At 31.7% G+C, this 14,978-nt stretch overlaps 1 protein-coding gene and 1 long non-coding RNA gene across 3 annotated transcripts; one reads left to right on the forward strand and one right to left on the reverse strand.

Annotated features, from left to right (window-relative positions):
- Positions 1-4,372: 4,372 nt before the first annotated feature.
- On the forward strand, positions 4,373-5,939 carry LOC126754632 (uncharacterized). 2 transcript variants are annotated; one of them, XM_050466749.1, is made up of 5 exons: positions 4,373-4,454; positions 4,509-4,567; positions 5,259-5,332; positions 5,383-5,618; positions 5,685-5,939. In XM_050466749.1, the coding sequence occupies exons 3-5, from the start codon at positions 5,260-5,262 to the stop codon at positions 5,871-5,873; spliced, it is 498 nt and encodes a 165-aa protein (XP_050322706.1). In that variant the 5' UTR covers positions 4,373-4,454; positions 4,509-4,567; position 5,259; the 3' UTR covers positions 5,874-5,939. The 2 variants fall into 2 exon arrangements, with proteins under 2 accessions (XP_050322706.1, XP_050322705.1); XM_050466748.1 differs by lacking the exons at positions 4,373-4,454; positions 4,509-4,567 and having other exon boundaries at positions 5,227-5,332.
- Positions 5,940-10,924: 4,985 nt separating this feature from the next.
- Positions 10,925-11,502, reverse strand: LOC126754688 (uncharacterized). Its single transcript, XR_007666360.1, has 4 exons — positions 11,400-11,502; positions 11,266-11,334; positions 11,142-11,173; positions 10,925-11,087 (listed from the first exon to the last, which is right to left on the reverse strand). It is a non-coding gene; the product is annotated as an uncharacterized LOC126754688 (long non-coding RNA).
- Positions 11,503-14,978: the final 3,476 nt, after the last annotated feature.

Genomic DNA, 14,978 nt, shown 5'->3' on the forward strand with positions numbered 1-14,978 from the left:
TAAAATATACACGTAGTCTATTTTCCAAATGTACTGACAAATGAATAACTGCCGGATTTCGATCATGAATTGGGAACGATAATATTCTCCAAACTGCCTCATTGCTACTGATATACCTTCCCATTTGATATTGTGTTATTTCATCATTTCGGTTCTCTGCAACACCAAACACAGCCATGTCGCTGCCTTTATTTACATGCAGAAATATTTAATCGATTTAACAGAATTGCAATATTCTACATTGATATGAGCTTTGAATGCTTTTGATAGTATTGGCGAATAGGGGACAACCCACCTATTATCAACTGTAATATCTTGATTATTGACTCGTAGATTGATTGATTTGCCATTATCATCTGTTGGGCGTCGGCGATACAATGGGTAACCATCATTTCCATTAATTGTCTCGGAAATCAAATCTCTGGGATACCGCTTCGTGCATTTCCCATCTTTCATACATGGCGAATTAATATTTAGAACACCACATGGTCCATGAATCATACTTTTTGTAACAACATCAAATAAACCTGGATCGATTTCCTGATCACTAATTTCTGCTGAGATTATGTCATCTACTTAATCGCTTGTTATTTTGTTAACTAACCATACCAAAATATGGGCGTGTGGTAATCCTCTCGTTTGCCATTCCACCGAATACATTCAACATCGAACTTCCCCGAAAACTTGATGTTTAACATCAATGACTTCAGCTTCTGTCTAAATACTCGTGCAGTTATGTCGTGACGGCCTGTAGAAGATTGCCCTTCATATAAATATTGTCCCATTGTGGATTAAATGTAAATGTAATAAGCAAATCTGGTCGACCATACAAACGAGCATAGCAAATGGCATCTTGTGCATATTCATGCATGTGCTTTGGACTACCTGTGTAACTTGCTGGTAAAATAACAACTTGTCCAACATTGTCAACATTTCCATCATTATTGATTGCATCGCGGAGATGTATATACTTTTCTGATCGCAACTTTCGTTGATTGAATCGAATAAAGCAAACGCTCTTTTTCTATCTTTGCATACCTGTCTACGACATATTGATGAAAGAGTCTCCGACAATTCAAAATATGAGTTTCCTGATTTTGTCGTATCATAATTCTATGTGCATAATATTTCATAGCGCTGACATTTTTATTGACTTCACGTTCTGGAGAGAAAAAAAACAAATGGAAATTTAAATCATTTCATACTAATTCTTATTAATCAAAATTGGAAGAGTATATTAAACACAACAAACACTCACGTGCTTTTGCGGGATCTACCATTTTTAAATTAATAGCGTATCCATCTTCACCCCGACAAAACAAAATTGGTTACTGTAGGGCATCGTAAGAGCGATGTGTTTCACAAACACGTTGTAATTGATTATTTCTTCTACGCATTACAATGTCACGTGATTGAAACTCATCGCCGACAATCACCACAGCAACTTCATTATTTATGGGTGCATTAAATCTTCGTTCGTGTTCTCCGATTGGTCTTCTCTCAGCACGAATCACGATTTTATGATCATCAGACGGCATCTGATCAAGTGCTGTCCGAAAAGTATTAATCAAATCATTATATTCATGAAACAATGCTTGCAATTCACGTATTATTATTCTTCTGGCACTTGTGAATGTACTTCATTTTCATTATTGCCAAGGAAGTAGATTTGCAAGAACTGGTGGCTTGCATCTGGAAATGGCAATAATGAACCAATCCTATGATAAATTTGCTCCCCCCCCCCAAAGTAATTGAATTTTTAAATAATAGAATTTAATTCTACATAGTCATTTGAAAAATTGTAATTTGTTGTTTTCAAAGCAATCTTTCTGCCGACGATGTATGAATATGTAAAATAAATGAATACATTAGTCACTAACAGCGTTGCCGTTTTGATACAATTGTATCTTTTTTGATACTTTTTTTTCTAAATTTTGTGATTTGATACTTTTTTGTTCACAAACGGCCTATTTTGATACTTTTCTGCTGATAGAATTTAATTTTTTGAAACTATGAAAATGTTAAACTAAAAACAAACCTATTGTATCTGGATAGTATTAAAAAGTCGTGAGAATGTAGGCCAATTAAAAAACCCAGAAAAATATAAACTGGACAGAGACATTTTTTTTAATTTTAACAACTTTACTTATTATTTGTTTTTCATTTGCTGAATTTAGAATGTGGAAAAGGTTAAAAATCTTTTCTTCAGATTATATTTTCTAACTAAAATTTTGAATATATTTTCAGGAACTGGTTAAATCAAACAAAGAGATCCAAAACTTTTTTAGTGCATCGTTTTTTAAAGATTGGAGCAACAATCCCTATATCTGTCGCTTCAAGTGAACGCTCGTTTTCCTCACTTCGCAGGCTTAAAACACATTTAAGAAATAAAACTGGAGAAGCACCCCTGAACGGAATGGCTCTCTTGAATATCCATAGAGATATAGACGTGACGGAGGAATAGATTTTAAATGTTATGGCCCAAAATAAAAGAAGATTAGATTTCAATTTGTGAATAAAATAATGAAACATTGTCTTTTTACATAAAACTCCCCCCAATTTTTTTCCTGCGTTCGCCACTGCCGGTGGGTATTGTAATTCGGGTAATCTTACTTTGTCACTGACACAACACATTCCAGGTGTTTCATTATGAAATTTCAGTGCATTGCAATGTTGGCATACTTTGTTCATTCCACCAATCACCACAAACTTATGTAATCAATTGCGTGATTATATCTAAATCCAGCACCATTTAAAGCAACATTAACGTAGATTTGTGCGACACGCCTTTGAACATTGTGATTAATACTTGTCGGCCTACGATCTGATCTGCTGAAAATGTGACAAAATTCAATTAAAAATTGGCCAAAAAATCCAAGTAATTTTTAGCTCGCTGATCGGTCATTAAACAAAAAAAATCACTCAATTTTTTAATTTTTTTCACAAAATATCAAATTTGAGATTATGTCACAAAATCATATGATGCACTTGTAAGAATCAAAACACTTGTTTAGCAAAACAATCGATTTTTATCTCATTAATCATTGTTTTTTTTTACAAAATATTCAAATTAAAACAATGATTAGAACGAAAATTAATTTATTTTTATCAAAATGCTCACCAAAAAATGCGAAGAAATTAATATTTTCAAAAATCGATTATGATAAGATCAATCAGCAATGACGCCCAAAGAGAAAAGAGAAACGATAACAAATTGCTATTTGCATCACTCCGTGCAATGCTCTCCAATACACAAACGACCAAAATGTATTCAATGCTAATGAATGCTGTATGCAGTACAAAAAATGCCTGCGGCAAAAACACACTCACTTCACATACGCATCGCACACACATACGTTATCGGATTTCAACCAAACTTCATATAAACCATATATGGGCCACTGCCTACGTAGTGTATAAGTTTGGTTGAAATCGCACGACGCGTTTATGATTAGTTCGGCGACGTACATATACGGACTTATTTTTATATATATAGATTTATTAAGATAACTCAAAAGACTTCTTCACTTGTTGGCGTCTGTACAAGAAGTGACGCTTCTTAAAACTAAAGGCTTAGAATTTAATTGAAACTGTAAATTTCCAAGAAGAATACAAAGAGAATGAAATAATCGAATAAAGTGCTGAACACAATGCTCGCGACAGACCGCAAACGACGCATATGGACACTGTTATTTTGACAGCTGCACGACTACACGGCCTGCAGTCGTTGCTCTCGCTAACTTCAATATATATATAAACTTGACGTTATTTTACAAACAAAATTATATCATTTGTAATAACAATTGACAATTTAAAACAAATAAATATACCTTATTTACTTATTTTTTGCATACAAATTTTCACTTTGAACAAAATATTAAAATTTCATTGAAGTGCAAGGTACTCGTATTAGTATGGCCACAACGAAATTGTGTACATGCAAAATGGACAGCTGTGTTGTCTTGTATAAACGCCGTCCATTGTTATGTTGCTGCCTTCTCACAAATGTACATGTAGTAGGATTCACAACGCCATTTTCAGTTCACTGTCGAGCTGCCATGTCGTGTCGCGAGCATTGTGTGCAGGACTTAACTGACAAACAGCCCTGCAAGACGGAGGTAACAGATTGCACAAACCCATTGAAACATTTTCAGCTGTTCACTAACACTGTTTCATATTCTGGAATTTTCAATTGAATGGGAGATTACGTAAGTAAGATAGAGAAAAACTATCGACATTCTATACATATTGTAATGTTAATTTGCTAGAATAGGATAGACGAATACCCAATTTTTCAAGAAGAAGAAAACGAAAAGCGCAGTTTATTTTGGATTTTAAAGAGGTAAGTTTGTTATTTGATAATTTGATATTTTATAATTAATTTCTTATATGTATATTATTAATTTCTTTTATATATTATAGAGAAAAGGAAAAAGATTAAGAAGGAGAAAAAGGTAAGCATTGTGAAATGAATGTTGTGTGTATAATTGACAATTTTAATATTACAGAGATCATTTGGACCATTTGGAAAATTCAAATCTATTACGTATAACAAACAAATAAGAGAGTAAGTTTTAAATTATTAAAGATAAATAGTGCATATTTAATTCAAATAGTTGTTATAGATAGTGAATTTTTGTGAAATATGTAATTTGTGCGTTATATCTACTTATATGTATGTAAATGTAAAAAATTTAAAATCTAAATTGAAACGAATTGTCCGGTTACAATTTTAATTGTGTAGAATTTAGAGTACCCAGGATTTCGGGAATAAAATAGGTATGGTCGGATAGAGGAGGTTCTGCAGATCAATAGTGTAATCCTTTAATTGATTTTAAATAAATATAATTGAACAATAAGTTAATAAAATAAAAAAAAACCACACGAATTAGTGAAGTGTTAGTGGACATAAAAATGTGTAATATAAGTGTAAAATTAATATTAAATCGAAAAATACGTTCTTCGAATAGTGGTAATTTTCAGCCTTAAACGTAAATATCTCGAATATTCCCGCGAGTATATGTATATATACTCTTGAACTGAAGAACCTCCTCTATAACTAAAAATGTTCACTTGTTCGTTTAAGATATCTGTTCGTATGCAGAATATCTAAATTTGTTTAAAATAAAAACAACATTAGTGTTTCATAATGAATATTCGAATATGCATATACGCATTTCTGCTCCGAAGCATGATTTTAAAAATTAAATTAAAATTAAAATATCATTAATCAGCACCTTTTTTATGATTTTTCATAGAATGAATTTCGATGACCTCGTGGAAGAAATGGATTACGAAGTTGAATGCTCACAACCATTGAGCCCCCATAGAGGTTGTATTGAACATAAATATTTTTCATTTATTAATAATATTTTTTTACAGATAAAGTGTTTGAAAAAATATCTTACAACCTCGTTTGCGCTCCCCGAGTAGAACCATCACAAATTGTGGTACCGTCACCATCTTCTGGCGGCCATTCAGATATAATGTATTATTATATAAATGTATGTATTAGTATTTGCTTTATAAAAATACATTTATGTCTTTCAGATATAATCCAAAGGCTGGGTGCCATTGAGACCCGACTCACTGCCATTAAAAAGTCCCTAACAGACAAAGTAAGTAACGCAGTATTACATTACCAAATTAAAACAGAAGCTAATTTTTATAATTTAATTTTCTAGATGCCAGAAAAGGCCGAGGTGCAGGCACAAAGCAAATTATTGCGCGAAAGCCGCGTCATAGCGGCAAAGATGCATCATTCGATTATCCGCATCACCCGTGATTTGGAGGCCGAACATTACGTGGAGCTCGCTTCGAAACTGCCCATGTCATCGGAAGAGCACGTATTAGTTTTAAGTTGTACGTATTAGTTTTAAGTTGTAGATATTAGTTTTACGTTGTAAATATTAGTTTTAAGTTGTATAAATTAGCTCTAAGTTGTACATATTAGTTTTATGTTGTAAATATTAGTTTTAAGTTGTATATATTAGTTCTAAGTTGAAGTTTCTAGTTTTATGCAATAATAATAGGCATATTATTAATTTAACTAAATATATGATTTTGATTTTATTATTAAATAAAGCAAAATAATAAAAAAACTAAATTTTATTTATAATAATTGATTTTGCTAGAATTAACAAATGGGTAACAGATAACTTTGTTACTGCTTGTTCTTGCTAACATCCTTATATGTTATAGGTAACAAACTGATAACGAAAATAATAACACTAACAGATATTCGGGTAACAAATACTTTTTGTTAACCATAACACATAGGTAAGCAATGCGCTAACAAAAGAATTTGTTACCCGTAACATACTGTGAAGAGATTTGCTAACAAATGCATGTATTCTGTTAGAACAAGGCAGCATGCGATATTTGCCATTGGTTAGAGCGAGATAACCATTGAACATCAAATAGCTATGTGTTATTTTTTCCCCACTCTCTGAACAAAAGTAACAAATATTTTAACGAATGCAAAAGTGAACAATAACAAACCGCTTACACGTTTGCTAACAGCTACACGTCTTCCAGGGAGGGCTGCCAGATCTGATACGTCTTGTCTGTGTGCCCCCAATACTTACACACATAAGTATACCCTGCAAGACGGGTACCTGTTAGCAAACGTGTAAGCGATTTGTTATTGTTCACTTTTGCATTCGTTAAAATATTTGTTACTTTTGTTCAGAGAGTGGGAAAAAAGTAACACATAGCTATTTGATGTTCAATGGTTATCTCGCTCTAACCAATGGCAAATATCGCATGCTGCCTTGTTCTAACAGAATACATGCATTTGTTAGCAAATCTCTTCACAGTATGTTACGGGTAACAAATTCTTTTGTTAGCGCATAGCTTACCTATGTGTTATGGATAACAAAAAGTATTTGTTAACCGAATATCTGTTAGTGTTATTATTTTCGTTATCAGTTTGTTACCTATAACTTAACACGTTCGCGGACGTGAATGCTATAGCACTCGTTTTCATACTGATGCAAAATGACGTGAATGCTATAGCATTCAAATTTTAAAGCCAATTTTTATTCATTTAATTTTATACAATCTTAATTTTTGTAATTAATACACATTTCAAAATAATGACCAATTGGTTCATTAGATGCTTTCATATTATTTTATCTTTTCTCCGTGTATTTACAAATTTCCTCAAGTCATTCTGGTTAAAAAATATTATCTATATCGTCGTGGATGCTATAGCATTCATTGTATATAACGGTTAAAATACGATGTTCTGACTACTCTTATAATATATGCCCAATTAGATTTCGGAAATTACAACTAGTTTCAAAAATAATGGTCTGTATAACGTGTTAAAAACATGTTAGCAAGAACAAGCAGTAACAAGATTATCTGTTACCCATTTGTTATTTCAAGCAAATTCAATTATTTTAAATAAAATTCAGTTTTTTTTTATTATTTTCCTTTATTTAATAATAAAATCAAAATCAGATATTTAGTTAAATATAGTAAATATAAGTAACATGCCTATTATTATTGCATTCGGCAGATAAATAATACAAGTTATTTCAGTTTAAAAACTATAATTCTAAAAATTCATATTTGTAAAACTAAAATAAGAAACTTCAACTTAGAACTAATATTTACAACTTGAAACTAATATGTACAACTTAAAACTAATATTTACAATTTAAAACAAATATATATAAGTAATTATAAGAAAACTTATATTAATTTAGCGTTTAGTTTAAAATGAAACGTAATAAGTTAAGGCATTCAAATATATACCAGTAAAAAAAACCTACCAAAAACTAACCCTACGCACTTTAGTTTTAGTAGGGATTCCTTCTACTTGCGCCCCTGTAAATTGTTGTGGTACATTAGATGGACAGAAAACATACCACGCAGTACGCCGTCCACACTGCCTTTTGCGCCCTTTGACTTCAATATTAGCCGCATCTGTAAAAAAAAAATTACAGTAAATTATATTACAAACATAGTATTTAAAAACGAAATATTTACGATAGCATCCGTGCTTTCCTTTTGTGAAAGTTTGTCTTCCACGAAGCGCACGTGCTCTTCCGATGACATGGGCAGTTTCGAAGCGAGCTCCACGTAATGCTCGTCCTCCAAATCACCGGTGATGCGGCTAATTGAATGGTGCGTCTTTGCCGCTATGACTCGGCATTCGCGCAATAATTTACTTTGCGCCTGCACCTCGGCCTTCTCTGGCATCTAGAAAATTAAAATATAAAAATTAGCTTCTGTTTTAATTTGGTAATGTAATACTGCGTTACTTACTTTGTCTGTTAGGGACTTTTGAATTGCAGTGAGACGGGTCTCAATGGCATCCAGCTTCTGGATTATATCTGAAAAACATAAATGTATTTTTATAAAGCAAATACTAATATATTTATGCTTAATATTGCTTAGGAGCAGAAATGCGTATATGTATATGATGAAACACTAATGTTGTTTTTATTTTAAACAATTTTAGATATTCTGCATACTAACAGATATCTTGGACGAACAAATGAACATTTTTAGTTATAGAGGAGGTTATCCAGTTCAAGAATATACATATATAGTTATACTCGCGGGAATATTCGAGATATTTGCGTTTAATACTCCAAATTACCACTATTTGAAGAACGTATTTTTCGATTTAAAATTAATTTTACACTTATATTTCGCTTTTTATGTCCACTAGCACTTCACAAATTCTTTTTAATACTAAACTTATTGTTGAATTTTTGTTTTATTTTACATCAACTGAAGGATGCAATATTGATCTGAAGAACCTCCTCTATCCGACCATACCCATTTTATTCCCGAAATCGTGGGACGGAATTCTAAAGTCGACACAATTATAATTGTAAATTCGTTTAAATTTTTACATTTACACATGTATGTATAGGGTTGGGTTTAGTATCGCGCCGGTTAATTTCGGCTCACTGTACCTAAACGAGAGAACCAAATTGAAAATTTTAAACACGCATGTATGCTTAAATTATCGAGCTTTATTTTAAAAAATATTTTATAAAAATCGGTTCACAAATTTTTCCACAAATTCACTTTAAAAAATGCTATTTTTGCAAATTTCTAAATTTCTTCTGTTGTGAATGAATGATGAATTATAAAACCCGGCAATATTGCGATTCTTGCGGCGGTATTTGTCATGACATGTAAAGAAAACAAAATAAGAGTGTATTGCATGTAAACTTGTGGAACTTTGAAGTGAAATATCTCGAAAACTATGCGTCTGAGGACCATCAAATCGCGGCGCCACAAGAATCGTAATCGTGCCTTAAACCCACTAGTAATGTTTTTAATTACTTTTGATGGTTAATTTTTTTGTAAATCTTTAAATAAAATAAACCTTTTTCTGCATTGAGTTCAATAATGCGAAAAACCAAAATGACTGTCTAATTTGAACTGTCAAATTACCGAGAAAGCACGAACAAAAGGGAATAAATTAAACCCACTTAGCAATAAATGTATGAAGTGAACGCGAAAAGGTGTTCAATGCTAAAATACTGTGGATGGCGTAGCCGGTGTTGGATCGGCCAGAGTTATTTTTTTAAAGCGCGGCCGAAGGCCGCCAATGCAGAAAGGAATGAAATGCTAAAATACTGACATATATGTAGTTTTAAAGATATTTGCATTTAAAGTTGAAAAATTTACAACTTTTACATTGAAAATTTGTATATTGGGAATAACTTTTTCACTTATATTATGCACTTTTCACTTACTAACACTTCAATATAACGTTTCTGTATATTATTTTTTTAATATTTGTTGTAAATAAAGCTTTATTTTAATTATTTTATTTTAGTTACAATTCTCTGCGTTTTCACAATAAGAAAAGGGTTGCCATAGTTATTTTTTTTGAAGCGCGGCGCGGAAAAACAAAAAAACACTGATTTTTGGTCATTTTCAAAGGGCTCCCTACAGGTCTATAGGGGCTCTAGGGGGTCGAGGGGGGGTTTATTAAAAAGTTCGATTCTTCCTCTTTCCAATAAGGGACAAGAGTTTTTCTCCATAAACGATACTTTACCGGCGCGATACTAAACATTCCCCTATGTATGTATATACGTATATATGTAGATATATATTTTAAATAAATATGCACTATTTAACTTTAATAATTTAAAACTTACTCCCTTATTTGTTTGTTGTACGCAATATATTTGAATTCTCTAAATGATTCCTGTAATAAAAGTTCGATCCTTCCTCTTTCCAATAAGGGGACAAGAGGGGGGGAGCCCCCCCTGTTTTTCTCCATAAACGATACTTTACCGGCGCGATACTAAACATTCCCCTATGTATGTATATACGTATATATGTAGATATATATTTGAAATAAATATGCACTATTTAACTTTAATAATTTAAAACTTACTCCCTTATTTGTTTGTTGTACGCAATATATTTGAATTCTCTAAATGATTCCTGTAATATTAAAATGTTTAATTATACACACAGCATTCAATTCACAATGCTTACCTTACCCTGCAAGACGGGTAGCTGTTAGCAAACGTGTAAGCGGCTTGTTATTGTTCACTTTTGCATTCGTTAAAATATTTGTTACTTTTGTTCAGAGAGTGGGAAAAAAGTAACACATAGCTATTTGATGTTCAATGGTTATCTCGCTCTAACCAATGGCAAATATCGCATGCTGCCTTGTTCTAACAGAATACATGCATTTGTTAGCAAATCTCTTCACAGTATGTTACGGGTAACAAATTCTTTTGTTAGCGCATAGCTTACCTATGTGTTATGGTTAACAAAAAGTATTTGTTACCCGAATATCTGTTAGTGTTATTATTTTCGTTATCAGTTTGTTACCTATAACATATAAACATGTTAGCAAGAACAAGCAGTAACAAGATTATCTGTTACCCATTTGCTACTCCTAGCAAATTCAATTCTTTTAAATAAAATTCAGTTCTTTTATTATTTCCCTTTATTTAATGATAACATCAAAATAATGAAATATTTACTTAAACTAATAGCGAGCTCCACGTAATGCTCGTCCTCCAAGTCACCGGTGATGCGGCTAATTGAATGGTGCGTCTTTGTTATACGCATCCAAACGCTTCAAATGATTTCTGTAATATTAAAAATTTTAATTACACACACGACATTTAATTCACAATGCTTACCTTTTTCTCGTTGTTAATCTTTTTCGTTTACTCTATATAAAAGAAATTAATAACATATATAGTATAAATATATACATATACGAAATTAATTATAAAATATCAAATAATGAAGTAACGAACTTACCTCTTTAAAAACCAAAATAAACTGCGCTTTTCGTTTTCTTCTTCTTGAAAAATTGGGCATTCGTCTCTCCTATTCTAGCAAGTTAATATTACAATATGTTTAGAATGTCAATAGTTTTTCTCTATCTTACTTACGTATTTTCCCATTCAATTGAAAATTCCAGAAAATGTAACAGTGTTAGTGAACAGCTGAAAATGTTTCAATGTGTTTGTGCAATCTGTTACCTCCGTCTTGCAGGGTAATAATATATACATATATATATAATAGAAATTAATTATAAAATATTAAATTATCATGTAACAAACTTACCTTTTTAAAATCCAAAATAAACTGCGCTTTTCGTTTTCTTCTTCTTGAAAAATTGGGTACTCGTCTTTCCTATTCTAGCAAATTAACATTACAATATGTTTAGAATGACGATAGTTTTTCTCTATCTTACTTACGTAATCTCCCATTCAATTGAAAATTCCAGAAAATGTAACAGTGTTAGTGAACACCTGAAAATGTTTCAATGTGTTTGTGCAATCTGTTACCTCCGTCTTGCAGGATATTTTCTTTGCTTCTTTTCTCTTGCTCTTCTAATGTGCATCATTCATAATGTGTAAAATTTACTTGACTATAGCTGAAGAAATAAGGAATTTTTTTCTTGAGCATTTACTTGAGGGCTGTAACCTAACCTTTAAATACTAAATTAGTAATAGTAATATTAAAAAGTAAAACTCTTTGATAATATTATAAAGTTTATATCATATCGGGGTGACTAAAGTACTTTCGCGGAGCACTGCTTTCTGCGTTTGCGGCCTTCAGCCGCGCTTTAAAAAAATAACCCTGGTTGAGCCAATACCCGAGGTGACTGAATTACTTTTGCATAGTACTCCTTTCTGTGTTGGAGGCCTTCGGCCGCGCTTTAAAAAAATAGCTTTGGTCGAGCCAACACCCAGGGTGACTGAAGTACTTTCCTGGTCGGTCCAACGGCGGGGTGTTCAGATTTCTTTTTGTCGAACTTCTTTCTGCACTGACGGACTTCGGCTGCGCTTCAAAAAAAAATAGCTCTGGTCTGTCCAACACTGGGATGATCAGAGTTCTTTTGTGTCGAAATTCTTTCTGCACTAAAGCTTTGTATCCAGCTCTCAAGAAATATAAAAATTTCATATAAAAAGACCATTAAGAAACGGTCAAGAAACTTTCCTGCGATAAATTTACTTGTGCTAGTATGCAGCTCTAAAGAAATCTTGTACTAATTTTTAATACATTAGGGGTATTCGCTTGCTCTTGCAAGATTGCAAAAATACTATACCTAAATACACAAAGTGCACGAGAGCACCCATTGCAGAATCTAGTGATATATGAACGGCTGATGCGGTCAATTTATTGTGAATGACTGTTATGCATGGCTATTGTGAAATGGCGCACTTTCTTCATACATTTTTAACAAAAAAAACTGTAACAAATCTTTATAATTTAAATAGAAATTATAAAATCTATTTAAAACTTACCTTGTCTTTATGTAAAATGACAACTAAAACAGGGTTGCAATTATATTTTTGTGTGACATTGCACGCAAATATACATGGGTTTTGGTCTGACATAATTTACAGCCACTGCAAATAATTTTCTGCGTGTGTTTGTTGTTGTGTCGGTGCACCAAGAGGAAATATATGCAATTCTTGCGCCGTGCAAGGGTTTTGCAAGAGCAAGAGAATACCCCTATTTTTTAAATAAAATGCGAGTATGGCAAACCTGGTTTTGCGAAGAAACATGAAATCAACAATTGTTTCTTGAAGGAAATTCAAAGTAATCGTTAAATTCATCCCAAAATAGTTAAAACCACTATTCTGAAGTATAGTTACTTTTGAAATGTTGTATAAAACTTACCAATCATCAACAACATTCCCTAAACAGCAATGAAAATATTTATGTTATTACACAAATGCATTAATATGTAAGTTTACTTTCTTTATTTATTCTCTCTTGCTCTTCTAATGTCGATCATTCACAATGCGTAACCACCTGTCAAAATTACTTGAAGAAATAATGTAAAGTCACAATTTTTTTGAAACTATAGGTGCGCTAATAGTTTTTAAAGTATGTATATTTATTTTCTTAAAAAATAGACAAGAATTGTAAAATTTAAATATATTTCAATGTGTACAGTGTAATTAAAAATATATTAATTGGAAAATGGGTGAAATTTAAGTTAAACATAGTGAAATAGCGTGTATTGATTTCAGACATTTTTGAAATTTAAATACAAATATCTCGAAAACTACAAGTCTGAGATGGATATATATTTACATATACATTTTTTAATCTAAGGGTGTTCCTCTATCCATCCGTACCATCAAATCGCGACGCCAAAAAATCGCAATATTGTCCTCTTAAACATTGAAATAAGCTCACATTTCCTTTTTTTTGTTCGGGTTTTAGTTAAATTAGTTAATTTAAGAATTACTTAGCATTTTCATAGCTGAAAAGGTTAGGGTGTTTAAAAATTTGGGGAAAACGAACGTTGCCACCTTAAAAACCAAATATGAAGGATTTTTCAACAACAGCGTGTTCATTGTTTGTACCTTGGTGTTATACTTTTTGCTGCGCTGGAGGCCTACGGCAGAGGAGCAATATGTAAAAATAAATTTTAAAAATGTATATAAATAACATAGACAGCTGCACAAGTCGACATAAAGCGAATTTCAAGTCATTCGTTCGTTTAACACAACACTGCAAGGTTTCCTTCTCATCAAGCAAATTAATTCATGTGAGCACTGAGCAACAAATTGACATTTTTTTCAAGCTTTGTTGTTTCAAAATTACATTTGATCTCTTTTTGTACGAATATTTTTTAGACGGTTTTTTGTTCCCCTCCTATTTACTTTTTCTTTACAAGTTTTTACTTATTTTGTACGGGGTTTTTATTTTAATCATGTACTTTTTTTTTTGCAATAAACTCTAAATTCCATACATAAATACAGATTTCTTTTAGAACATGTTATCGTAATATGAGTTTGAAACTGACGACGGAACTTGAAGATAATTTCCTCAAATTGGACCCAAGTGTGAAACTTAATAATACTATTTTATTATTACGAATAGATAGATTTACGCGTAAAAGGCGATTTCTTACGGGGTTTTCTTTTTTTGCACGGGTTATTTTTTAAATTGGTCCTAATAGTGAATTTTGTATGAAAATCGGATTTTTTTGCACTAGTATTTTACTGTCCTTGTTAACCGTGCAAAAGGGATATCCAAGTGTATAATGCAGGAGAAGACAATAAAGGCAATCAAGTCACATGGCAATGAGTGCAACAAAACATTTTTCATACTCTAATATATTTGTGCGTATTGTTATTATTAATTATTGGTTTACTTATCAAATTTAAGTTCAAGATATGCTATTTTATAAAAAATTCCATGGTAAGAACCATTTTACACATTGCTATAAATATATAATCAAGTTTGTGCTAATAAATTCATTCACTCGTTATATGTAAATATATAATAAATAATAAACATCAAATATGTTGGATGTTTGTGTTATTATAAATATAACATTTTTCAAAAAAGTACTAAGTACTTTCATAAAATTATAAATATGTATGTAAGCGTATTTTATTATACTATCATTATATATTATAGTTTTGTATAAATTTTTAAGTGCACTTCGATTGTAAAAATTTAAATCGAAATGCTTTTCTAACATTTCATCAGAGTATGTA

Source organism: Bactrocera neohumeralis, chromosome 4 (genome assembly GCF_024586455.1).
Source record: "Bactrocera neohumeralis isolate Rockhampton chromosome 4, APGP_CSIRO_Bneo_wtdbg2-racon-allhic-juicebox.fasta_v2, whole genome shotgun sequence".
NCBI classification, from domain to species: domain Eukaryota; kingdom Metazoa; phylum Arthropoda; class Insecta; order Diptera; family Tephritidae; genus Bactrocera; species Bactrocera neohumeralis.

Coding starts and splice junctions, on each gene's coding strand:
- LOC126754632 (XM_050466748.1), top strand. CDS start 5,245: ATGATTTTTCATAGAATGAATTTCGATGACCTCGTGGAAGAAATGGAT. Junction 5,333..5,382: donor ACCATTGAGCCCCCATAGAG/GTTGTATTGAAC, acceptor ATTTTTTTACAG/ATAAAGTGTTTGAAAAAATA. Junction 5,619..5,684: donor AAAAGTCCCTAACAGACAAA/GTAAGTAACGCA, acceptor TTAATTTTCTAG/ATGCCAGAAAAGGCCGAGGT.